General features: G+C 37.9%; 4 protein-coding genes across 13 annotated transcripts in view; 1 reads left to right on the forward strand and 3 right to left on the reverse strand.

Annotated features, from left to right (window-relative positions):
• Positions 1 to 55: 55 nt before the first annotated feature.
• Positions 56 to 988, reverse strand: RpL36 (ribosomal protein L36). The gene is made up of 4 exons (XM_069123446.1): positions 894 to 988; positions 588 to 714; positions 279 to 413; positions 56 to 198 (listed from the first exon to the last, which is right to left on the reverse strand). The coding sequence occupies exons 2-4, from the start codon at positions 711 to 713 to the stop codon at positions 112 to 114; spliced, it is 348 nt and encodes a 115-aa protein (XP_068979547.1). The 5' UTR covers position 714; positions 894 to 988; the 3' UTR covers positions 56 to 111.
• Positions 989 to 1,351: 363 nt separating this feature from the next.
• Cog3 (conserved oligomeric Golgi complex subunit 3) lies at positions 1,352 to 4,477 on the forward strand. The gene has a single exon (XM_069123297.1). The coding sequence runs from the start codon at positions 1,522 to 1,524 to the stop codon at positions 3,919 to 3,921; it is 2,400 nt and encodes a 799-aa protein (XP_068979398.1). The 5' UTR covers positions 1,352 to 1,521; the 3' UTR covers positions 3,922 to 4,477.
• Positions 4,478 to 4,606: 129 nt separating this feature from the next.
• CREG (Cellular Repressor of E1A-stimulated Genes) lies at positions 4,607 to 7,029 on the reverse strand. Its single transcript, XM_069123300.1, has 5 exons — positions 6,564 to 7,029; positions 5,572 to 5,726; positions 5,223 to 5,342; positions 5,068 to 5,149; positions 4,607 to 4,980 (listed from the first exon to the last, which is right to left on the reverse strand). Exons 1-5 carry the CDS (start codon positions 6,859 to 6,861, stop codon positions 4,757 to 4,759), a joined length of 879 nt encoding a protein of 292 aa, XP_068979401.1. The 5' UTR covers positions 6,862 to 7,029; the 3' UTR covers positions 4,607 to 4,756.
• A 1,254-nt stretch (positions 7,030 to 8,283) lies between these two features.
• The window catches only part of LOC138184882 (protein trachealess), a 138,582-nt gene continuing 119,642 nt past the window's right edge, over positions 8,284 to 27,223 (reverse strand). For all 10 annotated transcript variants that reach the window (XM_069123288.1, XM_069123287.1, XM_069123286.1 and 7 more), the window contains 10 exons: positions 22,049 to 22,287; positions 16,861 to 16,937; positions 16,100 to 16,189; positions 13,470 to 13,659; positions 12,874 to 12,995; positions 12,372 to 12,565; positions 12,046 to 12,152; positions 11,741 to 11,888; positions 11,533 to 11,657; positions 8,284 to 11,391 (listed from right to left, as the gene is read on the reverse strand). In XM_069123288.1, the coding sequence (XP_068979389.1) occupies positions 10,109 to 11,391; positions 11,533 to 11,657; positions 11,741 to 11,888; positions 12,046 to 12,152; positions 12,372 to 12,565; positions 12,874 to 12,995; positions 13,470 to 13,659; positions 16,100 to 16,189; positions 16,861 to 16,937; positions 22,049 to 22,287 (2,575 nt within the window). In that variant the 3' untranslated portion in view covers positions 8,284 to 10,108. The remainder of the gene's footprint in view (positions 11,392 to 11,532; positions 11,658 to 11,740; positions 11,889 to 12,045; positions 12,153 to 12,371; positions 12,566 to 12,873; positions 12,996 to 13,469; positions 13,660 to 16,099; positions 16,190 to 16,860; positions 16,938 to 22,048; positions 22,288 to 27,223) is intronic.

Genomic DNA, 27,223 nt, shown 5'->3' on the forward strand with positions numbered 1-27,223 from the left:
TAAGAATATAAAGGGAATATGAAATACAATACTTTCTATATGAAATACAAAGTAATAATTTTTCATATATATGTATTTTTATGGATTTACTATACAAATTTAATGTGTTATTTAATGATGTGCAGCTGCTTTCCTCATCTGGACAAGTATGTTTCCAAGTTCTTCACGCTTCCTCTTAGCTCTGATGTGTGTGCCCAACTATAAAATATAAGAATAGAATATAATATTCATTTGGAATATATAACACTTCAAGTAACAAAGTTTATTGACATCCTTACCCTCCTCTTCAAGAATTTTAAGGCACGCTTATCCTTGGAAACTTTCAACAATTCCATAGCACGTTTCTCATATGGTGCATGTCCAGTTACCTCACGGATTAAATCTCTAACAAACTTACTGTGTTTAGTTTGTCTCTAGAATTAGAAGATTTATGAGCACATAATACTAATCTTTATAATTAGTGAATTACTTTTACTTTGTATTGTTCTTTGTTTTATAAATTGTTTAATTATGAAATATAAACAGAAATGATATAGTACAAAAGTATCATCATAAAACAGGAATGTTTATCACTGTTGCGTACTAACCCCTTTTAGTCTTGCGGGTAAAACGCATACTGTCTTTTTCCGTTCATTTTTATTCTTGGCCACACGAATCTTAGTCGTTTTATGGCCCCTGTTAAGACCAACTGCTAATTCGTACCTCGGAGTCATCCTACAATATTAAAACGCCATGACTTTTATAGGTTAGGTCATCAAACGTAACAATACAACATTACTTAATAATATTATACTTATTACACTGCAATTACTTATAAAAGTACTTATTATTATACAAACGCAATTGATTTCACAAGATCATATAGATATTTTGAGATTCAATTTAACACAAACCTTCACGTCAGAAATACAGTGGTAAAAAGGAATATAATCTTGTTTTCAATGAAAGATATTTTGTGATTTTTTGTGCGCATGCGCTATGAAATCATCTTGTCTGATTTTCAAGTATGCGACAGAATTTTTTATACTTCAAAAATTTCATATGTCTAGATAAATTTTTAAGTGTGTTAATTATATGTGTGTTCAATTCAACTGCAAATACATAATAAAATTTTAAATTTTGTAATATACATTTATTATCTAATTGATATAAATTCCCTATGAAATATTTTTTTCTTTTCGAAACACTATCTTTTTTAAAATGATATTATAAGAATATTTATGTTTTGTATGTTTAATCTATAATAATAATTTAATAACACACATATATATATATATGTCTGTTTTAAAACTTTTGATCCTGTAATATAGATTTTAATATTTCATACAGTGGACATCTTGCGTCATAGTCGATAAATCTTTATCAACTTCACGATTGTGATTCGTGATTGCTGCGGTGTCAGATTTTTGAAGGGAACTTTTTAATTTATATTACAGAACGGTATGAGCGTCATATATGCGACAATATCGCTTTTCTTAAAAACGTCTACCTCGTAACATTTATTTTCACTGACAAGAAACCATGTCGAAGATGAAAAACATTCCAAATAACTTAACCAAGTGGGATCTGTCAGAGGATTCTCTGGCACCGTTAACCGATTACCAAAAAGAATGTTTATTGAATTTAGAAGAAGAATTGTTCCCTGACAGCAATTTGAAAACTGAGGAGACAGGTGATACCGTATGCGCAAGCGAAGAAACTAAGAAATCAGTACAAATAGAACGATGCCAAGATCTATTAGAACATTATGCCAAGTTAGAAAAAGAGTGTATGGACAGGAAAGATATGAAATATGTGTTGTACCTTAATGAACTACAATCTCGACGACAAGAGTGTCATGAACTTTGTCTTCAAATAGAAGAAGCATTAGAAGATTTTACTCTGTTATATAAACAATTTTCAGAGGTTTCTGATAAAACGATATCGCTTTATGATGCTAGCGAACAGCTTGATTCAGATCAAAGAAAATTAAATTCTACCATAGAAAACATCACAGAATATGTGAAATATTTTAAAGATATTGATATGATGATGGAAAAACTAGAAGCACCTACGTTATCAGTAAATAGCGAAATGTTTTTTAATATTCTAGATAAAATTGATACTAACATAGACTTTGTGCAGAATAATCTTTCGTTTAAAGAAAGCAATACTTATTTAATCAAATATAAACACTGTCAATCTAAGGCAATATCGATGATGCAAAATTATATTTTTAATCTATTTAGCAAGACCACAGAAAGTATATTGAATTTAAAAGATAATGATGATTCCCAAGATAATGCAGACGCAGCTTTAGCTCTTTTCTATGGAAGATTTCAAACTATTTTGTCAAAAGCTAGACCAGTTATAGAACAAATTGAAGCAAAATCTTATAAGAGACAAGAATATGACAGCTTATTGTCAGAGTGCCATCAATGTTATTGGAGTCAAAGAGGATTAGTATTAGGCAGTAGTGTACAAAAGTCTCTAATGTCTGTAAAGGAGAAATACAATGGTGATCATTGTAGTCTGGTACGAAATTCATGCGCATTACTGTTACATGCATCGATGGATGAGTATAAATTATTTTATGAATTTTTTTCTAAACCATCCAGTGGATTAACAGCATATCTTGAAAGCTTATGTACATCTTTGTATGATACACTTAGACCATTCATAATTCATATTAATCATTTGGAGACATTAGCTGAAATTTGTTGCATTTTGAGGATTGAAATGTTAGATGAACATGTTCAAAACAATTTTGAACCATTAGAAGGTTTTGGTAACATTTGTCTGCAATTATTGCATGATGTACAGGAGAGACTGGTTTTCCGTGCACATCTCTACTTGCAGTCTGATGTTTTGAATTATAACCCATCACCAGGTGATTTGGCATATCCAGAAAAGTTAAAGATGATGGAAGATATAGCAGAATCAATAAGAGAAGAATCCAGACAGACAAAAATGAAAAAAATATCTGTTTCATCTAATGATGATAATAATCTAGAACCAATATCTAGGAATCATATAGAAATAGATTCTATCTACCAAAAGACACATATGGGGAATTCACCAGCAGATCTTCATGGAATGTGGTATCCTACTGTTCGTAGGACATTAGTATGTTTATCAAGATTATATAGATGCGTGGACAGATCTGTATTCCAATCTTTGAGTCAGGAAGCAATATCTCTTTGTGTACAGAGTATAGAAAATGCAAGGCATGAAATAGAGAAAAGAGCATCATCTTTAGATGCAGAACTTTTTCAAATAAAACATTTGCTCATTTTAAGAGAACAAATTGCACCATTTCAAGTAGACTTCACCATAAAAGAATATAGCCTGGATTTTTCTAAAGTTAAGACAGCAGCATTTGGTTTATTAGAAAAGAGTTCAAGACTTTTTACTTTGTCAAATAATGCATTACTAGAATTTTTATTGGAAGGAGCACCTCAAATGAAGGAGCAACTAATAGACTCAAGGAAGCATGTGGATAATAAATTGAAATACACTTGTCAATGTCTCATACAGCATGCAACATTTTTACTGATACATCCAATTTTGAAACTGTTAGAAAGGGAGAAGTTATATACCAATACCCCAGATGCATCTCCAGAACATGCTCTTGGAAATCCTCAAGATGTTGCGGCAGCAATTAGCGAGGTATTACGGATAATTAAGTTTAAATGTCCTGAAATTCAACAACTGATGCAACTATATCTCTCTAATAAGGAAACAGAGTTTATTTTGTTTAGACCGGTAAAAAATAATGTCTGTGCTGCATTTACACAACTATATCAAATACTGAGTAAATATTATAATTCAGAAGAACTTTTATTAATTGCATGTCCATTACCAGAACAAATCTCTGTTATGCTAAGCTCATCCAGTCTTACTCATGGAAAAAATACACAAAGCACTGCAAAAAAGACGTAGCAAAAATGAATTAGCAAGCTTTTATAATTAGATACTGTATATTGATCCGTAATCAAATTACGAATTTATTTTAAATATTTCTTTTGAAAAAATAAATATTAATATATAACGAATATTTTATATTTTTAAGTAAATTATGTAAAATCTGTATAAATAATTCATAATTCCATATACAATAGCTCAGATATTCAAGTAAAATTACAAAAGCTATTGCAATTTATAACGCCCTGTATTAAAGAATACTACACGATATTTTAATTCTTTGTAATGTACTTTAAGAACACGTAATTTTTATATTACGAACATGTACATATTTAAAATCTTAAATTAAATTAACACACCACGAAATTTGTACATCCCCTTAAGTGGGATTTATGGTCTTAAATAAATTTTTACAGAAATTGTTATGAGTTTGAAACAAGAAAAGGTGTATATTTTTGTAGCAAACAGTACTATAGTGTGTCATATTGCGATGATACTAAGGATTTAATTTTTCCAATTGTACTTGAAAACATGATTAATTGCTAATATATATAAGTGATAATGATATACATTACATATTGTCTATTTATTTTGTTCCTACAAAACTACTTTCCTATACCCTTTTCTCTTACAGAAAAGAACACAATAATCAATAAGCAATTAATTGCATTGGATAAACACCAGAACAAAATAACTTACTTGCTTACGATTTTAATTTATAAATTTATTTATTATACTTAATACGTGGATTTCTATATATTTAAATAAGTACTAGTATCAAAACTTTGTGCTACAGCTTGTTGAAAAGTATATAAAATTATGGTGTTATTATAACTTGTATCTTTCAGACAATTCACACACGCTGTACCACAGGATGTAATATATTAGAAATTGGACTATATTCCTCTTCAGATTTACTTTCGTAAGATTTCAGGGGAAAATGTTTATTGAATTCTTCAATAATATTCGTTGTTGGTGGATGTAAATAATCTTGTACAGAGACGTATTTCGGGCCGCCAAATGTATCCAATACTACGACTGAAATTATTTTCAATTTTGCGAAATAGAAATGATGATCTGTAACAATTAACACAATATTTTTAAATGTATACTTCATAGTAATATTTTTTATTAATTGACTTCATTTATTTAAAAAATTCTTACCTGCTGGCATATTAATTAGACCTGGATGACGCGTGAAGACTGCTTTTTTAGCTACTTCGATTTCCGCACTTTCATTTTTTAACTGTAAAAGATATAATAATACTTGTTAATTATTCCATTAATTTAAATATTCTGTAAATAAAAAATCTACTAACTGGTTTAATCTTGCCGGTTAGAAGAACCCTGGCACAACGTGGATCCATAGGATCCCACCGCTTGTTTCTACAGTATTCCCCTTGAGCTAATGACATCAACATCGAGGCCCGATTATCTTTCTGTAATTAAATCGGAATTGATTTTCAATAAAATAGGTAATAAAGACAAGAAAATAAAAGAATAGTGATTAAGGTTTTAATAAAAATAATCGGGTATTCAATATAATACGTATTGATATTGCTCAACGTTGATATTGATTTTATCTTATCAGACGATGGTAATATTAAACATACGACGTATTTTTGCGACTGCGATACATATTAATAATAGTGTTACAAAAATGCTTACTGCAAGATCTTTAGCTGTAAAATCCAGGGTAGTAAGGTAAAGATATGGAATCCCTGATCCATTCCCTAAAAGCCCATCGCTGTAGGAAACTAAATTTACAGCTGGAAACGATTCGATATCCTTTCTTGCGCTGATTGTCGCCACGGATACCCAGTCTGTATATATACATAAAATTATTGGTAATTATATTTACATTATAATTAGTTGTTATTATAAGATAAAAAAGCTAATTAACATAGTGAAGAATACTACTTACATATTTACTTGTTAACATAGTTACCATTAATAACGATATTAATAATAAATAAAATATTTAAGCAACTAAAGTTATATACGCGATTACAGCGTATACAATGAAAATGATGTCATACATATGTATACAATATACATATATATTCCCAGATTATTAAAAAGCAATAAATTTACATAATAAAACAAATAAACAAATAATTTTACTTCGAAGGTAATTGAATTTAATAAGAGTAAGTACGTAAATAATTCGTATGTTAAATATGTTATTTGTTTGAATAAACAACTTTTCAATGGCTAGATTAGACAAAATATCTTCAGTGATAATAATTATTTGGCTAGTCACGACTTGATTCATCGTGACTTCTTCGATATTGAATTTTGAATGATTTCGTATTACCAAAAGTAATATTTATTCAACTTAGGCAATATTCATCTATAATATTCATTTATAGTAGTTCATCGAAAAACTGGAAAGCCGCCAAGACAAAGCGTTGAAAGTCCTAATATTAACTTTTACCTAACTCGGTACAGATAACCGCATATCTACATTATATATGCAGATATTCTTTCTACTCGTTTTATTAATTTCCGAATGATTCGTAATTTTGCACTGAAATGTGACGCTTTTGTTTGAGAAGTAGCTGTTTACGCAATTTGAATTTCAAAATAAAGAAGAACCGTAATAACGTTTTATTAGCTTTGAAAACGTTGTTACTATGAAAAAAAACGTATTTTTTTACCAGCTTGATTGACAATGTATCTTGCCATTAAAGCTGCCTGATCGATAGGTGGTGGATTATTGACAGGAAATTGTCGATCTCCTTCAGACGATTTGTACATATTATGATGATCTTCGTGATGTTGATGTTTTTCGTATTTAATTTCTCCCGGACCATTCTCACCCATTTCCTTCGCTTTCTTCCATTTCAAAAACTCCTCGAATTCTTGCCAATGTTCAGCCTCCGAAAACTGTGAATACTTCTTCGCTTCGATCGTGAAGATCAAAAAAGATAAGAAGACTACGAATCGAAAAATCATGGTTTATGTCCACGACTGTTTCACTCTGATGGTAAACGTTTACTAAAACGGAACAAAAGTACACTATCGTTTTGCAATCCCCTTTTAGATTTCTCACTTATATAGCTTGCTGCAAGTATGAGAGCGATGAGCACAAGCTCCAATGACTGTTCAGTATATTCGTACTGACACTGCTGACTCAAGGTCAATATATTAAATGTTAAAGTTGTACATCATGCTATGTGAGAATTAGTGAAACTGATAAACATAACCTAAAGTTTGGAAAACTTCAAGTGTTTCATTTGCACCTGTTTTATTAATTAATTGACAGGCAAAGTTTTAAATTAGTGAATCATTATTACATCGATGATAAATAGTGGTGTTCTAGATTTAAATGGAGCTCCGAAAATTTTTTAATTTTAATTTTTGGAGATAACAAATTGATTATTTTTCATAAAGGTGATTTTATAGCTAATTTCAGTTTATATCTTAAATGAGCGTTTTAAAAAGCATCGACAATTAGTATAGTGAAGTATAAGGAAAGTAACTTCATGAGAAAGAGGTTATTATTAACCTTACTATTAACCTCTTTATTAATCTTATAAGGTAGCCACTGAACATTGTCGAGTAACGTAATTTATCATTTTATTTTCTTTATCTCTAGGTTCTACGACCTTTCTCTTATAATGAAGAGTATGATTATTATAATATAAAACGACAAAAATATATAATTGTTATTCAATATAGTACGTCGGTTGCTCTATTTTTGGTAAAAAAAAGTAATTTTTAAAATTTTATGTTTTAAAATATTCTTTTCAGCATAATAAATAACATTTGATTTGAGCACTAAAGACAGGAAACTAAAATTTAGTAGAATTTGAATGAAAACTGATAGCTTTCATAATAATTTATGTCAATCCGCTGTAACTTTATCTTTAAATTATATCATGAATTTCTAAATGAGGAATAATATAAGTACCTAGAGATATTTATATCCAATTTAATTCGAAGCTAACCATTATTTCAGCAATAAAATAGAACAAGTAAATTTACTATTAGTCTTGTAATTCTTATGTATGATTTTAGTTTCTTATACATGTTTGAAGAATAATTTAACTTAAGGGATGTTTTTGTATGTACTGCATTTGTGTATTCATAGACATTGGCAATTAATGTAAGTATTTTCTCTATACGAAATGCTTCTGCACATATTTAATCTTTTGGCATTTACATGTGCAACATCGGTATTTGGTGGAAGCTGATTTACATCCAATTTTATGTATTTCTTATCTCTCTGGTAGATGGATGTTAATAGATATTATGCCTTATTTAAGTATTAGAATTTGTTGATAAGATTTCAAACATACGTAGATTAATCTAAATTAGTCAGGTAAATATTAATTATAAAGGATAAAATGAAATTTACAAATAATACAATAATAATAAAATAATATAACTTATATGTATTTCAAACTTAAATTGTGAATAAAAATATAAACAAGAAATGTTTATAATTTGTTGTGTATTGTATTCCGATGAAAGATGTGGAGTGATAAATTTGTTTAATTTTGTAAAGCATTAAAAAGCACAATATTGTAAATTTGCTAATCGTGAGTGGACATATTATTTTTTGAAGAATATTATAGAATTATGACGAAAAGAAAATTCAATCTTTCATCATTTTAAAATTATATTATAATTTTTTAATCTCAAGGGTGAAAGCTGTACTGAATCACAAGTTTTTGTTTTACCAAGATGGAGACGTTATGCATATATTTTAATGCTTAAGTCACTGCCTTACAATTTTCTTTCAACGAAAATAAATTCCGTAGAAATATTCCGAAAAATTATGAATAGAAATATTCAACAGGTGGATCTTACAGCACATAAAATTGTATTTACATGTGTACTCGTCAAAAAACAATTCATCAATTTACAACAAAACATAATAATCTCTTTGAAAGAATTCGCTACCTCTAGCAACATGTATGTCCATGCTTAGTAACTTTTACTTCAACAAAAAAGATTCGTTGCACATTCGCATAGCTTTTTTTTTAAAGGTAAGCGCCTTTTACATTTATATATCCATATGCAATTGGTAAGGCAGTGATTTATCGTTATCGGACAAATCGATATGTATTAACGTTTACGTTGTCAAGATTCGAACAATCAAATTTAATACGTGACTTTTGTTGACAACGATTAATAAATGTAACTGATAGATTGATAAAATTGATAGAACGTTAAAATAATTAGTTTTCTATATTAATAGAGATAGCGATTTCCTTCGTAGTGTTACATACTCTCTTTCTTTCTTTCTATCACACTCACACTCTCTCCTTTCTCTCGCACAGAAACAACGCTTCTTTTCATTTATAAGCAAAAAGGTAAACATTATTCTTCTCTATTCGATCCTCTTAAATTAACGCTAAAAAACGTGTAACGATTGCACTGTTGACTTTACTAAAGTCATCGTATTTACGCAACAAAATGTTACAAGTATAAAAAATTTACGACAAGTACGGCTTCTCGAGTAAATTTATCGCTAACAACCACGCCAGCGTTTCTTCTTTTACTCTCTTTTTTTTTTTACAGCAATAACGCTGGTAAATCTCTGTCTTCGTTCTTCCGTTGTTCCTTCTTTCATGCGTTATTCTCGTGTTCACGTGGGACTATATTAAATTAATTGGTCACCGCGTTTCGAGATTCACCGTTTTGCCCCTTGAGCGTCGCATCAAAACATATTCTTCTCCTCTGTGTTTCAAATTTATTCCTTCCCTTTTTTGTGTTTCTCTTTCTTTTTCTTTTTTTTTTTTTTAAGAAACTCCTATCCTCCGTTTTGCTTTCGCGAATATCTCCGAAAATGTCAACATACATAATAATTTATTTCTATTATATTACAATAAGTCGTTCTACATAGTCAAGAATAGAGAGCAGCGATTTTTTACAGTTCAATTGGCACATTGTATGCGCGCGTATGATCGCTTGGGTGATGGGAAAAGACGCGGGGATAAAAAATGAAAACTAGCTTAGGGGAAGACAGAAACGATGAGCTTGTGGCGAAAGTGAAGAATAGATAAAGCGAAAATAGGAGATAACCGAAAGGGAAAGATGAACAAATGTATGGAAGGAGAGAGGGGAAACGAGAGGGAAATCGGTGTACAGAGATGCCGAGGTGAATATGATATCACTGATATGCATGTGGGGACTTTGGGCTCAGAATTTTCAGTTACTTAAGTACACGTCTCTCGCGTGCCGGCGCACGCCACTAGGATGTCGAACTGTACCAACCGTTCGTCGTCGACTTGTTCGTCGGATGGTAAATGTGGAAACCAGCTCCGGCAGCCGGGTGATGATAAAATTGCGCTTGCTCGCTTAAACCGGCCGAGGCATACGCTGCAGCAGCGTCCAACGCGCTCGGATGAACAGCAGCCGAATACACTTGTGGTTTTAAAGGCAATGGTTGCGCTGGCTCGTATTGGTGTCGTAACACGGGATCGCTATAAGCCGACGAGCCTTCGTAGCTGCTTATCACGTTTACCGGATGCAGCTGTTGCTGTTGTTGTTGTTGTTGCTTGTCTCTCGGTGAAACGGATGACGGCGGAGTCATCGCCGAGTGATAATCGACCGTGTAACCGCTGGCGGTAGAATACGAGGAAACCAGGCTGGTAAACGCATCAGCGCAACTTGTTCCGGTGGAATTTTTCTGGTTGTGTGTTGCTAACACAAATTGATGTTCGCCGTAGGTACTGGATCCCTCGGAGCCAGGTGGAGTGGGTAGAGGACCACTGGGTGTCGTGTCCCCGGCGTAATAGGTTCCACCGGAAGAAGAGGTTCTTGTAGTACTACTGGACGTGATTCCGTGAACGTTAGCTCGTATCACGCTTTCTCTGTTGGCGTATAATTGTCGTAGAAGAGCGGACGCTGGCAATGGCGCGGTAGTCGACTGTTGCGGACTTAAATGTCCCAGATGATGATGAGCTCCGATCCATTGTATCGTACTCCTTTGCTGTTGCTGCTTGAGCAACGCGTCCGTGCTGAAATCCGTAGGCTGATGCAGCGTCGGTGAATGGGATTTATTGAGATTCTGAACTGGCAGATGCTTGGACATCGCCTGCTCTAGATCTTTCACGGAGGTGCCCGTACTGTCGGCGTTGCTCGTTCTATCTTCCACGCGTCTCGATTTAGGACTGGCCGAGCACAGTACTTGCTCACCTCCTGAAATGGAATGGTTTGATGGAGCTGGACTTAGAGCGTGGCTTCTCTCGTTATTCGTGACTTTCACCGTTGAGTCGTCCTCCTCGTCCTCCTCCTCGATCGAGCTGCTATCGTCCTCGTGCAGCTTTCGCTTGTGTCCACGTAATTTCACTACGAGCGTGTTAATGTTTCCTACCGCTGTCTGCGGCTCTTGCTGTAACTGAGCTATGTTGTCGTGATGCCGGCTGCCTCGTTTCTCGCTCTCCGACCCGCGAGTATCTTCGCGATCTTCAGGCGGCGACCTGTGAGGATGTTCTTGATGCTGGTTCGGTGGTCCACCGTGATTTCTTCCTTCTGAAACGCGTTACGATGCTATCTTAGCGATTAGAAAGTTTTGCACTATCGACGAAGATCAAGTAGCTATATTCGGTCATTTTTGGGAAGAATAGCGGAAAGAAAGAAGTCGCAATTTATACCTCCTCTATCGATTTATACCTCCTCTATCGGCATCCGGTGATCCATTTTCTGGATCGTTTCCAGCTGCGTCCTCGCGTTTAACACCCATCACGCCTTCTTCCAGTTGACAACAGTCCATGATTAAATTTTCGAACTCTCGACCACTGAAACAATTTGTTCGATCCGAGAATTTCAACGTAATGTTATGCTTGATCTCAGACGAATTATCTTACACCATGAAATTTACCTTATAACATAATTGACACAGATGATATTTTGCTCCTCCGCGTTTTTTGAATTGCACACTACCGTGGCGCACGTCTGTAACCACGTGTATCCTCCGCTTTTATTCATTAATCTATAATAATGTGTTAGCACTTGCCCCTTGTGAATCACTGAAACAAATGAGATCATTCTGATGTAACTAACCGGCTAAAATAACGAGCAAAGAGTCAAGTGAAGTCGCTGATTCAATTTGTATTCCATAATGATTCGACAAAGCACGGATTAAGTGGATAAACGAGGTAAACGAAGATCTATGGAAATACTTACAGTCGATGTGAGATTTTCGAAGACGATTCGCATCTTCCCCATGGCACAACGTATAAAGATTCTTCCCCGTTAATTCGTCGGCTGTATAATCTAATAATTCGGACACCCTATAGATCAACATAAAAACGGGACATTACGTTGTTCGTATTCACTAAAGATAATTATCTAATTATAGCTAATTAGCTAATTATTATAATAAAATGAGATAAACTTAACTTAACTAAACATAAATCAGATAAACTCGAGAATTAATTACAACGAGATACGTGGAAAATAGAGAAAGACAGAGGAATGGAATTTTCTAGAAAATTTCCTATAACGCTCACCTTGGTTCACAATGCGCTATCCGAAAGTCGAAACTGATCCGCGTGACGAACATGTCGGCTTCGAGGCGAATTTCGTGCACACTTGGCGGAGGAAGTGCGATCGCCAGGCCAACCATGCCTATCAATGGTGGTGCAGACTTTCTTGAATGGCCAAACGTATACTGCGGTCTCAAACGGCACAGTAATAACACGACCTGAATTCGTAATTGCTTATTAACATCCATGGTTTCGTTAACTCAACGCAATTGATTCGCGATTCGTTAAACCGATTAAATCAACAATTCACAGAATCCGATCGATGGTAAATTACGATAGATCGATGATAGATAAGTAAGTCATGATTGCTATCAATTAGAATATTTTATTTCGTCATGTTTAGTGGAAAGTTACGGTTCGAAGAATCTTTGGAACACAGAATGAAAATGTTTAAGCATCGGAACGAAAGAAGACGAGAGGGTAATCTTTGAAAATATAGGATTTCTGAGGAAACAGTGATACTCACCCTATAACCAGACGACTTAAAATGGCACCCCCTTTTCGTTAAAGTGGATTTCATCCTCACGCAGAACGCACGATCGTATCCCTTGTAAAGATTATTTGCCGATAACGACATTACCGACGACACTATAATTAAATTAAAAACAACGCATAAATATTCGTTACTTACATGTGCGTGCACGCGTGTACAGAAGAACACCGATTTTCTTCTTCGAATTATACTTCAAACCATCAATATTCAATTGGAAACTTCAAAAATTCAGAAGGAAACAAGATCTTGGTTTATAAATTACGACAAAGTCCCACAAGCAATGAATAAAAAATGAGACATTTTTCGACATGGATAAAAAGCGAAACAAAAATCGGATCAAACGAACGAATATTTCTTAGATAGAACGATAAAACTACGTTCAAACAAAGAGAAAAAGTTAGTCGTTGCTTCGTCGAGATTTATCAACGACGCATCTATTCACGATCCTTTAGCGGCTACTGAAAGTTTATCAACTTCGTAATCTCGACGCGAATGATGTCATCACGGCTCGTTCAGTCGACGAGAGACGCGTCGTTCAAAAAAAAATACACGTCACGGTAGAAACTTACCGTCGGGATTCGCGGTGGAAGATGAACCGTGTTCTTCGGACGCCGCGCTACTCGGCGACGCTAAACCGGAGCTCGACGAGTGTGGACCGGAAGAGGTGCTCGATGTCAGTCCCAGGCCTAATTGTTCCGCGACTTCCGCGTGGTCTTGCTGATGAACGTAATCGAAAACGCTTGATCCCGTCATCTCTACCTAAAATTCACAAAAATGTCGTTTTCTCTCGTGTCTTTCGATATTTTCTCAATTTTGGAATTTTGAAATTTGATCGTAAGTCCTAATAAGTAAATTAGTCCGATAAGAACTTTCGATCAGAGACAAGCTATTACGTTGACTTTTCCTTCAAGAATTCGAAGTATGAGACAAATGCGAGTCTAGTGGAAGAACACGTGTTTAAACATCGTAATTTCCTTGACAAGTCGCAGAAAGGTGACTTAATTAGAGGAAAAACTGCAGTCGAGGACAGCTTTCTCGAGGTGGTCTCATTGCAGGGAAACTCTGCGGGTCTTAATACGATAGTTTCCACGAAAAACTGCTTCGACGTGACCGACGGCTTCCTCTCGTTCGATGGCAATGTTTAGCTATCTGTTTTTGCGTAAAAGAATTTACGAAAACCCGTGTTTCGGAGCGCGAAATATTTTTTAAAGGATCCCTTCCACCAACAAATGCGAGTAATTCCATTGTTTGTCAAAGTGGTATTTTTCAAGCGAATCCTAAAACGTAGTAAAAACACGGGACACGTTTGAAACCGAAATTTTATTATTAAAACTTTGCGGAACGGCGTGAGGGTGGAATATCGATAAATACCGACAACAACGGAAAGCAAAACAATTTGTATTTTTCGCTGGAATAACGCCCGTTATTTAATTACAAGTATCTCTACCAATAAAAGGACTTCGTTCGATAGATATCCGAAGGAAAAATGTTTCGGTATCGTCTATCTATGGATAAAGTCGGTGTTTTAATTATTCGATGGTTGATAAATTCTCTGAATATTCACAGCCACGTAATTATTATCATTTTTGATATACCTTCTTCTTGATCTGGCGCAATTACTTAAACACTCAGGCAACCCTAACACGTCGATTTACCCTTCGATCCGAAGATTCCGAGAACTTGCTCAAAGACAAAGCACGTAAGAGTATGTAAATCCCGCGAAGTAGATTACTAGCTCAGAGGGGTACGGTTTCCCATCGGGGGAGGCTTCGACGATCGACGGAGGAAGAGACCGAGAAAGAGAGAGAGAGAGAGAGAGAGAGGCAGTCAATTTCATCGGGCACGGAAACTTTAATTTCAATCGAACTTGCCGACAGAATAATAATAATACTAAAACCAGTACCCTCGTAACCCACCAAACAGCGAAGGGAGAACCATTAAAAATCAACCACGCCAACGAGACTTGGAAATCGTTAACGTACCGGAACGCCATGCAACTATATCGCGTTCCTCGCCAGAGGGTGCAGACTCCGAATGGAGGAAAGAAGTAGGAGCCTTCAGGAACGATACGATTGCAATACGGGGCGAGCGAAAGAACAGCTTCCACTCGACTCGATTTCCATGTCTGCGCTGGAACATCTACCTACGGCCAGGCATTCCGTTGGCCGGTTCTCTCTCGCAAAGAAGAAATACCTCCGGAACACAGGGGCTGCCGGCGGCCATGTTTGTGGCAACGTCGGCGCCGGTTTCCCGAATCCCCGAAACACCCTATTGATTGCTCCACGAGTCTCGCAGAACCGAGCTGGTACACCGGTCACCTCCCGTTCACCTCCTGTTCCTCCCGCTATAGCACTCTATCCATCTCTGTTCCTCCGTTTCTCCGTTCCACGCTCCCTTCCCAGTCTAGCTGTTCCTCTCTGTCTGTCTGTCTGTCTGTCTTTCTCTGTCTCTCTCTCTCTTTTCTCCATCTACCTTCACGGGCGGCATTAGGAATGGCGAACACGCCGCCGTGCAGAGGCTACGTGAGCCGCATGCGACCACCCCCGCCCCCAACCACCACCCATCCTTCCCTCGTCTATGTCATGCTTGGTGCCAGCCAGTATGGCCGCCAACTCGTACAACCTTCTCCTCTTTTCCTCCCTTGACCTCTCTCTCTCTCTTCTTCCCTCTCTTTCGTCCTTATCCACCTCCTCTTTTTCCCGAGCCATGCTACCTCGCGTCGTTGCTTCTTTTCCCTCTTCTCCTCGTCTCTTCCCTTCTTTTTCATCGTTCGCCGTGGCCACCTCCGCCACCGCCTTCGTCTCTTACCCTTCGTTCCTCTTCATCGAGCTTCTCCTTTTTCCACGGGCCGTGTTCCCTCGGTGTGCTGCTATCTTTGCCCTTCCGGCTCGCGCATACGTGCCAGCCTCACGTGCATGCCTGTGTCTTATATGTCTTCCGCTTCATTTCACCCACCCCGCCGCCACCACCTATCTCTTCTACGCCCTGGCTTCGTTCGTTCGTTCGTTCGTCTTTTACTTCCTCCCCCCTTCGTGCCCAAACCCTCTCTTTTCCACTCTCTCTCTCTCTCTTTCTTTCTCTGTTTAGCTTCATCCCTATACTATACTCGTTTAGTCTAGGTTCCATCAACATCCCCGCGAACAAGTCACGCTTACAACGACGATTCGTAAGGGAATGGACAAACTAGCTACACACTCACCTGTGAGAGTCCAAGGTAAATTGAGACGGTCTCGGATATGTACAGGAACCGTCCATCAGCGGCGACCGCCATCGCGAACCCGTCCAACGACTGAAACGGAAAATATGAGTGCAATCGCTCTTCAGCCTCTTTCTATCTCCTTTTTCTTTCGTTCGCTCTTTCACTTATTTTCTTTTTTCTACCGGCACCAACGTGGCATCCCGGTTATCTCGCGATCACTCCCAGCCCCCTTCTGTCAGCTCCTGGGATACCGGCGTCCGAATCTTTGTCGCAATTTTCGCTTACGATTATTTCGTTAGTATCTCTTTTCCATTTTAATTTTGTCACATTATTCGTTAGTCCAGACCGCGGATTTTTACGCGTTTATAAGAATTTCGAGGCTGCAGAAATACACACATGTAAAGTAATCAGAGGCAAGAAAAAATATTTATATACAAGCGAAAGAAATCTTCGATTCGATGAAAATCTATGAAAATACGAACTCGTATGAAAATCCGCAGTTGATTAAGTCGAGTAAATAATTTACAGTAACTTTATTATTCACAGGATATTGAAAGGGGTTGGAAGTCATTTTCCCAACTTCGTTTTCACTATTTTTTCTATACTGGAACGGCGAACAAGTTTCTTTCGAACAAACGATTTCCTCAAAGTCGTTTCGAAACCAATTGCTTTGCATCGATGTAAGACTTGTTATTATTAGAGGTATTTTTTAACTTCGATGCGTGCTTCGAATGCAACAAAAAATGCAAAATTACGCTTACTTGAAGTATGTGGGTACCCTGATGTACATCGAAGTGCTCCATCGTAGCGGATGCTGATGACCTCACACGATTCGCACCTGGAATCAGAAACATTCGCGGCGTGTACGTGGATTCTGCGTTATTGAACGCGATGATGAATGTCCGAGTTTCCATTTGAATCGGCACGGTTCAAAGCAATTTAGCATTCCTCTGTTTTTCCTACAGTCAAGTTTAGACGCTTCCGTAAAGAATATGACAGATCCATAGTGATCGTGTAACGATATGTATGTTAAAGATAAATTTGTATTCGACAGCTAGCATCAAATTGCATATTGCCGTGCATATAGCCAACGATGAATAATAATGAACAAACGGAACTCGATAAATCAACATTCCGCGGTGGTTTCTCTCGATCATCAATTTCTGACATAAATCTCGTTTAAAAAAGAAGATCACGGTTTATAATAAACAATTGTCTCACTCGGAACATTCTACGAAGATTCTATTATCCTAGAGCTTTTTTAACGACTCTAGAATATCACGAATCTCGCGAATACAATTAACTTCCACGATCTTTTCTACAGTTTTTTATAGTTCAGTTTAACAAATTCTCCGTCACTGATTATTTTCCTTCGTGTAAATTAGAGATTTGTTCCTTTCGGGATTAAGAAATTCTCTAAGCAAACGAAAAGCTCAACCCTAGAACTAACAGCAACTAAACCTATTAAATTTCCAGTATAATAAATTATGAGTTATTTGTTTTCACCATTCCGGTATTTCTACCGTTAAACACGGCGGAGCATGGAAATTTCCATATTATGTTAATCTCGTGCCCAAAGCACTGTCATTCTAACCACCCAAAATCTCTTTCAACATCCCCAACGTAGAGTCCCAGTGGACGGGTCAGCAAAGAGTTAATAAAGACGTTTGCTCGGTCGAATTGATTGACGTCCACCGATCCTACGCTACCTCCACTTTATTCCGACCATTGTGACTCACTGCCGAGTTCAACCCCCGAAGATAGCATCCTAACCACGCGGTGACCCCTTTGCGTCTTCTTCTCTCCCCTCGTTTAACAAACAAGACGTTCCTGCTTCTTGCCCGTAATAATAAACTCCACCCACGCTCTCGGGGACGTCGTAATGAAAGACTTAGAAGACTCGATCAAACTCGACGCGAACCGCTTAATCTGTTAAGCTCCACGGAGCAGGAACGAGTCGAAGTGGCTGGCTAACTGGTCGAATTGATCAGCGTCTGGCTTTCGCTATCCGGTCGACAAGTTCGTTCTGATATTTCGGACCCGGATCCCCGAATAATCCAACCGGACTTTCGCCCATCCGACGAACGCGTTTCCTACAGCCACGACAACCGTTCGTTTCGTTTCGTTTCGACGACGATTCGTGAATACCGATTAAAGTTTTACCGATCGAGGTCTCTTTCGCGCAGGATCGTTCACTGTACGTTCGTTTACACGGAATAGTGGAGCTGGTAATTTTTTGAAAGGTTCGATCGCTTGATGAGAAGCGAATGGATCGTTGCAGCGAAACGTTGTTGTGCGATTGATAGTTGGTTTGTCGATGAAAGAAATAGAGCGGATTTTTATCGTAGTTTTAAGTAAATTTAGAGTGTAATTAAACAGAGAATTTTAATTCTTGACCGATTGATGTTTTTGGAGTTTTGTTATTTCAATTTGAATTGTATGTTATATAGTGTGTTGTAACAATACACGCAAAAATTATTTTTCGAATTAAACTGTATGTAGAATATGTAAAATATAAAATAAAATTACGTAATGTAATCTTCAAACAGGTTGTAATTATTTATGATTCGTGGAAACAAAGTGAAAGAATATTTTCCAATTGTGAAGTTACCTATTAAAGTAGATTATTATCTTGGTTAAAAGGAACTGTATAAAATATAGAAGCTGTAAATAATAACCGTACCATAAATACGACGTTAGATGGAGAAAACTTAATTTAGACCTGTAGTGGAAGCTACCTGGCCGTCATAATATTTTGACAAGTATCTAAGGGAACGTTTTGCTCGTCTGTCCGGTGGCTCGCAGATATTTCCTTGGGGATGATGGAAAAATATCCGTGCTGCCGGCGTGATCAATTTAGCAAAGATCGAGCCTGGTAATAGGTTATTTTTTCGCGACGAGTGTTGAACGAATAATGTGCAGATCGACGTTTGTTATTACAGAAATTTTGTTCCTTCGGTATAAGGTCTGACAAAGTGGAAGATAAGAGAATGTCCATGTAATACGGTTTATGAGAACAAAAAAAAAAAAAAAAAAAAAGAAACACGGGAAAGCTGAACAGGATTGAAAGATAAGGAACGTAAAAGAATCAATTTAAAACTGCATCAGACACTCTGTACTATCTGAACACCGTAAAACGCACGCTGTTTGGAATGCACTCCGCCAATTTAGATTGCTTTGCCAACTTCTGGGTGCTTTTACGGGAAACGATGGACTCGTTTCAAGTTTGTTAAGTGAAATTACCATCCACAGGTTTTCTCTTGTTTCCGTATTATCGCTCAAAATTGCCGGAGACATCGAATTTTGAAGTAAAGTACGAAAAAGCAGTTTGACACTATCCCGAGCAACTTTGCATCGAGGCAATAAAAGAAACCCTACAATTGTCCAGACGTTTTCATAAAATTACCATTAATTTCTACAAAAACAGATTTCCCATCGTCCCAATTCAACGACGAATCTTCGACAACGAACGTCCAATCTCTAAACTAAACGCTCTTCGATTTTCTGAATCAATCTCGCGTTTCAAGCTCGCGTTTGCTCGAAAACGTAGCTTCGCGCATCGAAACCAGCCTTTTCACCTTCGAACGAAACACGAAAAGGAAAAAGAGGGACTAACCTGACGATAAAAAGATAAAAAAACAACTGAAGCAAAAATAAAACCAAGACTACACCCTCGGAAGAGGAAGCCGCGATAGGCAGAGAAGAAAGAAAATAAATCAACCGACGTGTCTGGAAATCTTTAACGCATTTTACTTCGTTAAGTCGAGAGGTCTCTCGTTCCAGTTGTGGCAGTGACATGCGGCGAGGGTGAACCGGCCGCGGTGGATTTAGTTTGACGAGGAGCTGTGGCTGCGATGTGCGGACGGTGCCTAACTCAATTTCGTTAGTTTAGTTACATTGGCGGTTGGTAACGCGAGGCCCATGCAGGGGTTGCCGTGATTAGATTTCCATGTAGGTAGTGGTGCAGCTACCTAAGCCTTTATACGTACCGCTTTACATGTACGCGCAGACAGCCTCTGTCTCACCCTCTCTCCTTCCTTTCGTCTCTGTCTTTCCACGACCACACGACAAATATTAACTCAACTCAAAGCCATCAGCCCTTCGATTCACGAAAGTAACGCCGATGAATAAGCGAATTCTCTCGACGACCTTATTTCCTGTGTTCTGCCTCGTTGCAGCGTGGATTCTTTCGAGTAGGTGGAACCTTCCGGAGAACCGAGGGCGCGCGTAACGAGTAGACGACAGGGTTGATAGAAAGGGGATGCATGTTTTTGTGGAAGATCGTGGATTACGATCGACGACCAGGTTTTTTGGGGGAGAATTGTGGAATTGGACGATTGTTGGGCCGATCGAAAGAGAAAGGGGTGAATTGATGGAATATTAGGCTAGTTGTTATCGTTGGTTATTGTTTCTTTCAAAAACGTATCCTTTGAAGAAATTGGAAAGGATTAAATAAGATATACGTTTATATAATTGTCTAGATGTTTCATTAACCTGCTGATATATAATATTAATATGAGTCACACTTGTGGCAAGTTATGTTAGTAACGTAATCTCTATTCGTCTTAGGTCGAAAATTAAATATATAATATGTATCAAATAAATGATCGAACTTCATCCCTTGTTCCTACTACATTCTTTACGTAAAACACACAATAAATTTCTCGAATCTATCAAGTATCAGAAAGCGATCCTGATAAATTTCTTTGTGTTTGAAGCCTGCGCTTGACCCATGCAACTTCACTGACAGGGATGAACAGCGGTCCTTTAGCATTTCAATGTTTCTCGAATCAAGGCGAAGAGATGTCCACGGCTTTCCTATTTCCGTTAAATGAACCACGAAAATGAAGAAGGCCAATGGCGATGGTATCGCTCGATTATACCCGACAATTCTCTATTACTATGTATCTGCGAATCTTGTGCCGGTTGCTTGGTCACTCTCCAGTTATAAACGATATCGCGAGGTTCGATCTATTGCCGGTTCGCTTGCGCGAATTCTTAAGAAGACCTTTGTCCGGTTAATTCGATACCGGTGTACCGTGAATTTCCATCGAAATTCAACGCTCTAACCCTCACCCCTTTATCGCGATCGACCAACGATACCGCTCGATTCGAGCAACGCGATACCATTGCAATTAATTTGCGACGATGCGAAGCCAAGATTCCCCCATTTCTCTGATTAGACACGTAAATTTTGGGAAAATTGTTCTATTCGTTTGTTCGCGATCTTATTTTACAGATAAACAACTGCACGACGTTGACTCTTTAGGTAAAAATTCTGTCTCGATTCTCTGAGAAAATAATTCTTTTATCCAATCTTAACGATTGACTGATTTTGCAACGAGTTTCACTTTCTCCCGTGCTTTCACCCTGAAAGACACGTTTTGCCGCGCGACTACACGCTCGTCGATCTTCAACAGCGAAACGACTCCCCTACCGGGGTTAAATACTGATCCATCAACAGATATCACCAGCAGATACACTTTCTAATAAGCGGGGGTTCCAATCATTTGTGTTGTTTCCACTTCCAAGCTACGATAGCTCTTTCACCAAAGAGGGTTGAGAGAATATCTCTTTTCTCGGACAGAACGATCGCGTTCTTCCTGTTCGTTGAACAGTCGATAATATTTAATCAAACGTTGGTTTCGTGACGTGAATTTTCAACTATTTATCATATGATATCATAAATATAATTTATCATGTATCGTCAATAAAATACTCAAATTGTAATATCTACTGTTATTTAACGTGTTTAGTTTTCATCCCTTTAGTAGCGTCGATGTAAGTACGAATCTGCATGAACATCCGCAGTCCAACAATAGCATTTAGCATAATAACTCGTTAGCAAGTTACATCCACTGGATTTGTCTTTCTCGTGTTGATATTTTTATAATATCGACGATTATGAACGCAGTACAGTATCAATAGGTTTAATAACGAGGTCCTTACCTTTGCCAGATTTATTTGGCGGTGGCCCATCCCGATTCCATGGCGGGTCTCCGTGACCCGAGAACTCCCGAAGTTTGAGGTACGAGATGGTTAGCCTTATTATAGAGGCTTTGTCCAATTGGGAGGTAATAGCCGCCGGTAATGGCAGCATTTTCGCTAACTCGTAGAACTCGAAGTTCTCCTTCCCCCTTCGAGACCTGGCAGCGTCTCTGCTTTTTTCCTTGCGCAGCTCGAGGATGCTGTAACAGACAGAAAAGAGAAACGGGAGAAGGTTAGACGAGCAGGAATATCGTGGCGGCACGGATAAATCAAATTCTTTTTGCTTCCTTCGTCTTTTTTCTCTCGCAACTTCGATCATGTCAAAATGTTCCCTTTCATACGACGTAGAACGGAAAGGATCGATTTTAATTTCGTAACGAGATATTCGTGACGGTCGCCGAGCATGGTTCATCGTTAGATGAATTTTATTTTCCAAATATTTCGATGTTTAACGAAGCATATTTGCGTTGCTCGGAATATTTAATTAATTGCTTGAAAAAATATAGGAAATATATCGTACAATATGTAAAGCTTCTAAAATAATTTATCAATTTCATTCGACATTACTAAGCTACACTTTTATAAATTTGATACCAAAGTGTCGGCGACAGGTTCGTATTTAGGTAACTATTTTATATTTTACTCTCATGGTGGTTCTACTCTCTTGTTTAATAAAACATCTTTCCGTTTATTCAGCTTTCGTTTTCTTTTATAGCTGATCAACGATGCCACAGGATTCGCTATATTCCATACAATGTTGGCGCGGATGTTTTTACAAGTTTACGACAAATCGAAGCGCGTGTAACCGTTCACGCATCCAGAATAGAAAGAATGTCCGATTCCTGTCCGAAATTCAATTACATATTTGCTGGTATCATAAGGTATTCGTTTCGCGTAGTCCTTCCGCAAGGACTCTCGTACTTGATATGCTAACAACGAATTAACCATCTCTATTGGAATCGCGTTACAGCTATTGACCTAGAGTGCGTAGTACCCCAGGGTGACTGTTTCTTTAACGATCCATTACGATCGTACGTTGGAAATTTGAACTTAGTTTCAAAGATAATTAATTATATTCTAATAAATTATAGTACGATCGTCTAAGAATCACAGTAGTTTAAGTCACTTCACACACGTTAATCATAAAATAACGTTAATCTCTACGTCCATTACGTAGTACCACGTTTAAAACGTACCATGAAAAAGGACAAAGTTACGACTGAATTAATGATGAAGCTAAAGCAACCATAGAAAGATTGAAATACGAGATCGTGAATTTAAACACTTCAAAGTTTCGATTCACGCCACTACCACGTTCTGTTCGATTTTAATCGAACTCACGAAATAACGTTCGTCAACTCTTTCGCAAAACTACCCCATTCTTCCTCCGCTAGAATTAAAAGGCATGCACATGTCGATTTATCGAATCGCGCGGACGAAACGTCCTATATTAGCTAATTTTAAACGAAACAACTAATTGAACTAATACCGTGGACGATGTATCGACAGTTTGCAGACGGATAGGCGAGTATAGGCGTGGCGGCGCGAGCGGCTACGATCGTAGAGCAAACGCGCGGCAAAGGCGGCCACCCGCTCGGCCAGCATACATTATTCAAACGCTATCATGCCTGTGTTTGCTGACATGCCAGCCGAATGTATCTGGGTGAATGTCGACGTAACATTAACCACGCCCCGTGGACGGCCCCTCGATTCCGGTTTTGCATTTAAACATTAAACGCTGACCAATGGGAACGTAATCCGCATTATTCGAAACCCGTTCCTCCCTCTACTCGTCACGGTCATTAACCTTTTGTTAACCAGGGAGCAATCGGTCCCCATGTTCCCGGACGATCCACTCGTTCTATCCAAATGTTCGATTATCGTGAACCTACGCCTATGATGACCAGCGACGTATATTTTCGCGCGGTAGTGAAAAAGGGTGAAAATAAGTTCCGGTCCAACGGGCGTGAAATTATGGCCGAAACGAGAAATTATTGCTCGGGTTCATCCATTTTTTAGAATTTTAGAATTTTAGAATTTTTATAGCGTTTTAACCTGTTCAGGGATGAATCTTCTTAAGGCAAGATAGTGACATCTTTTTTTTCTTTTTTGCTATATTTTTATTTTATATTATGCATTCGACGAACAAATGATACCGATGATTCGGATCGTGATTAATAACGTGGTAGAAATTACATGAAAGACTTGTATCGTATATTTTGATATTGAAGAGTTGTCGCAGCTAAATTATAGATTCATAATTTTACGAGGTGCTGGGGCGGTTAAATGAATTAAACATGGGGCGTTAATCCAGTTCCAGCCTTGGCTGATCCTTAACAAACACCTTGACACACATAAAACCGAATATTTTCACGCGTTCCCTATTATTAATTTCTATTACGTAATCGATCGGGTCTATACAAACTCCCGGAATTCGGTGTGCATTGATACAAGAAACGTCTCAAAAATTTGGAACAACTTAAAGCTACCTACTGTGTCGTGTACGTTTCCATGAAATTTTTGACGAGACGTAAGACGATTTCTCTCCAAATTGAACGGCCGTTAATTGCAAACATTCTCAACTCGCAAAAGAAACGAATATCACCAAGATTTATCCCTGGCGATTAACGAAGAACGCGGCATCGACAATTTGAAAAAAAGAAAGAAAAAAAAGAAGAAAACTCGCGGCAATTAAACGCGCCATTTAGCCAAGGCGGAAGGGTTACGAACAAGATGGGATTTTTATTAGGCTGCTATCGCGCTTAACGGCTGTAAAACGAGGATCCCATGGTCGCCCCTTTTCGTTGATCGCGCGAACGCCATCCGGAACACGACGTTGCCTCATTACAATGGTCTCTCCGCGTCGCTGAAAAGTCGTAAAGACTGGAAGAAGGGGGTGGAAAGACCAGGCCGCCATTCGGTCACCGTCTTGTTTCCGCATTTTACAAGCGTCCCGCTACTTTCCATCGTCTCTCCGCACCCCCGAGACAAACGCGGCAAGAAGCTCCTTCTATTCTTGCTCCCACAGGAACAATCACCGGCACCATCCCCATTTCCTTTTCTCTGTCTTAGCGTTCGGTCGTAGCACGCGACGGATGAGAACACGAATTCGAAAACACGGTCGCGGTAGAAATTTCATTTGCCAACGATGCTACCGACGCAATTCTTTCTCCCGTTAGAGCAACCTCCACTGGTAATTTAAAGTTTCACCGGGGGGGTGGAAGTTTCTTTTCGACGTTCTTTCGAAAATGCGGCTGTAATTTGTAGTTGGAGCATCGAAGGATTGGGCTCGGTAAAGTACGGTGAAATGACAGTTAAAGAGCGTTAAAGTGGTTCTTTATGCGAGAACCGATTGGATTTGTTTGGATTGGCTGAAAGGAGGTGGTTGATTTTTACCGGTGGTTTGCGGTCGCGTAGAGAAGAATTGTGAAAGCTCGTGGAGGCTGGGATCGAGTTATGCAATTTGCGATCGTTGGCGTCGAGAGGAAGATAGAGAAAACGGAGAAGATGCGTGCTTTTCAATTTCGTGCAGTTGATCAATGTGGATTCGGATGCTTCTTCAATTATTGTTCGCGTCTATGTAGCGGAATAATATAACGAAATTATACAATACAATTTTAGGGCTTCGATGAATTTTTAACGAGATCGACGTTTGGCCAGCATTTTAACGCGAATACGTGGGCGAGTGGTGCACCGTATCATTCGTTAATGCGGAATCCCATCGTTTTACCGTTGAACCAGCCTGTCGGACGAGCAATAAGCGAACGCAAAATTTTTTTACCGCTCGTATCGGTTCAAGGGTTCCGTTGGAATTTGGGATAGGAACACGGTCGCGCGCACTGACTTTTTACGACGGCGAATGCAGAAACGAGCGTGCTACGTGCATCGCATACGGGACCGTATGCAACGATGCTTACTAAAATGCGGGCACTCTGTCGTGAGTTACGTCAAACAGTCGCTCCTCCACGGATCTGATCGCTTTTTTCTTGAATTTCCACCTGAGAAAAAATCGTTCAACTATGTTTTCGACGTGTAAATTTCGGCGAATGTCTCCGGTCGAATAAATGCTTCCAATTTTTACTCTTATTTTCGACGAAATTTTAGTTACGCTTATAGATGTTGAATTGCGCGAGTATCTATTTATCGAGAGAATTTTGGTGTCTTCTCGTTCGTAAAACGATAATTTTAGATCAATGAAAGGATCGTGAACGTTTCTGAAATACTAGACACGTTAATGACGAACACGAAGAAATTACATTAACGATATCGTCTCTTAATCTACGACACAAAATTCTTGAATGGAAGAGATGAATTGTCGTGGGTCTATAAATAAAAATATAGGCTACTTTTCCATCGTTTCTAGGTGAAACGCTATAATATATCATCGGACGTTTGTATCGCAGACGACTCCACGCGTTGCATAGCAATCGTGTAGTAGTCGCATAGTAATTGTACGCCTAATTGCGTATAGAGGAGAAATTCTGTATAATTTTAATAAGCAATTGGAAAGTGGAAATGAGAAAGGCTGGTAGTCCTATGCGGGCTATTTCTTTTCTCTTCGTTGTCGAATCTGTAACGGTTTTAGGGAACAAAAAAACGGTCGAACTGAAACGATAGCGTTAAAAGTACCATAATGTTCGTATGATATAACAATAAAATAAATTGACAAGTGAAATTTGTTAAAAAACTTTCACGGTCCATCTATTGGATCTTTGAGCAGTCTCTTAATGCTTTCGACAAAACATTATTTTTGATAAATGTTTTCAACGATTCTATTCGTCATGCAAATCGCGATATCGATTGCGATGCGTTTGTTGTTGTTCGTGAGAATGCCGCGTCAGTGTTAACCGTGAATCATCTTTGAAAACTGCGTACTTATTTTATTTGAAACTCATTTTAAACGTAGTTTATTTCTAACACCTTGCAAGGCAAGACTGTTGCCTGCATTCGAATTGCAAAAAAATCTGCAGCCTTAATCGCTGCTCGTTGTATGTTAATGCAACGAAATGAACGATACCTTTTCAGAACGAGACGCTTCAGGCTTTGATCGATACCTACATACCGAGAAAACATAAATGGAAAAATATTTTTCTCCTTCCATCTAGGATCTTACATTCCTTCGAGTTGCAATCGATA

This window comes from Bombus flavifrons, chromosome 11 (assembly GCF_040668555.2).
Source record: "Bombus flavifrons isolate JBK064 chromosome 11, iyBomFlav1_principal, whole genome shotgun sequence".
Lineage (NCBI taxonomy): Eukaryota > Metazoa > Arthropoda > Insecta > Hymenoptera > Apidae > Bombus > Bombus flavifrons.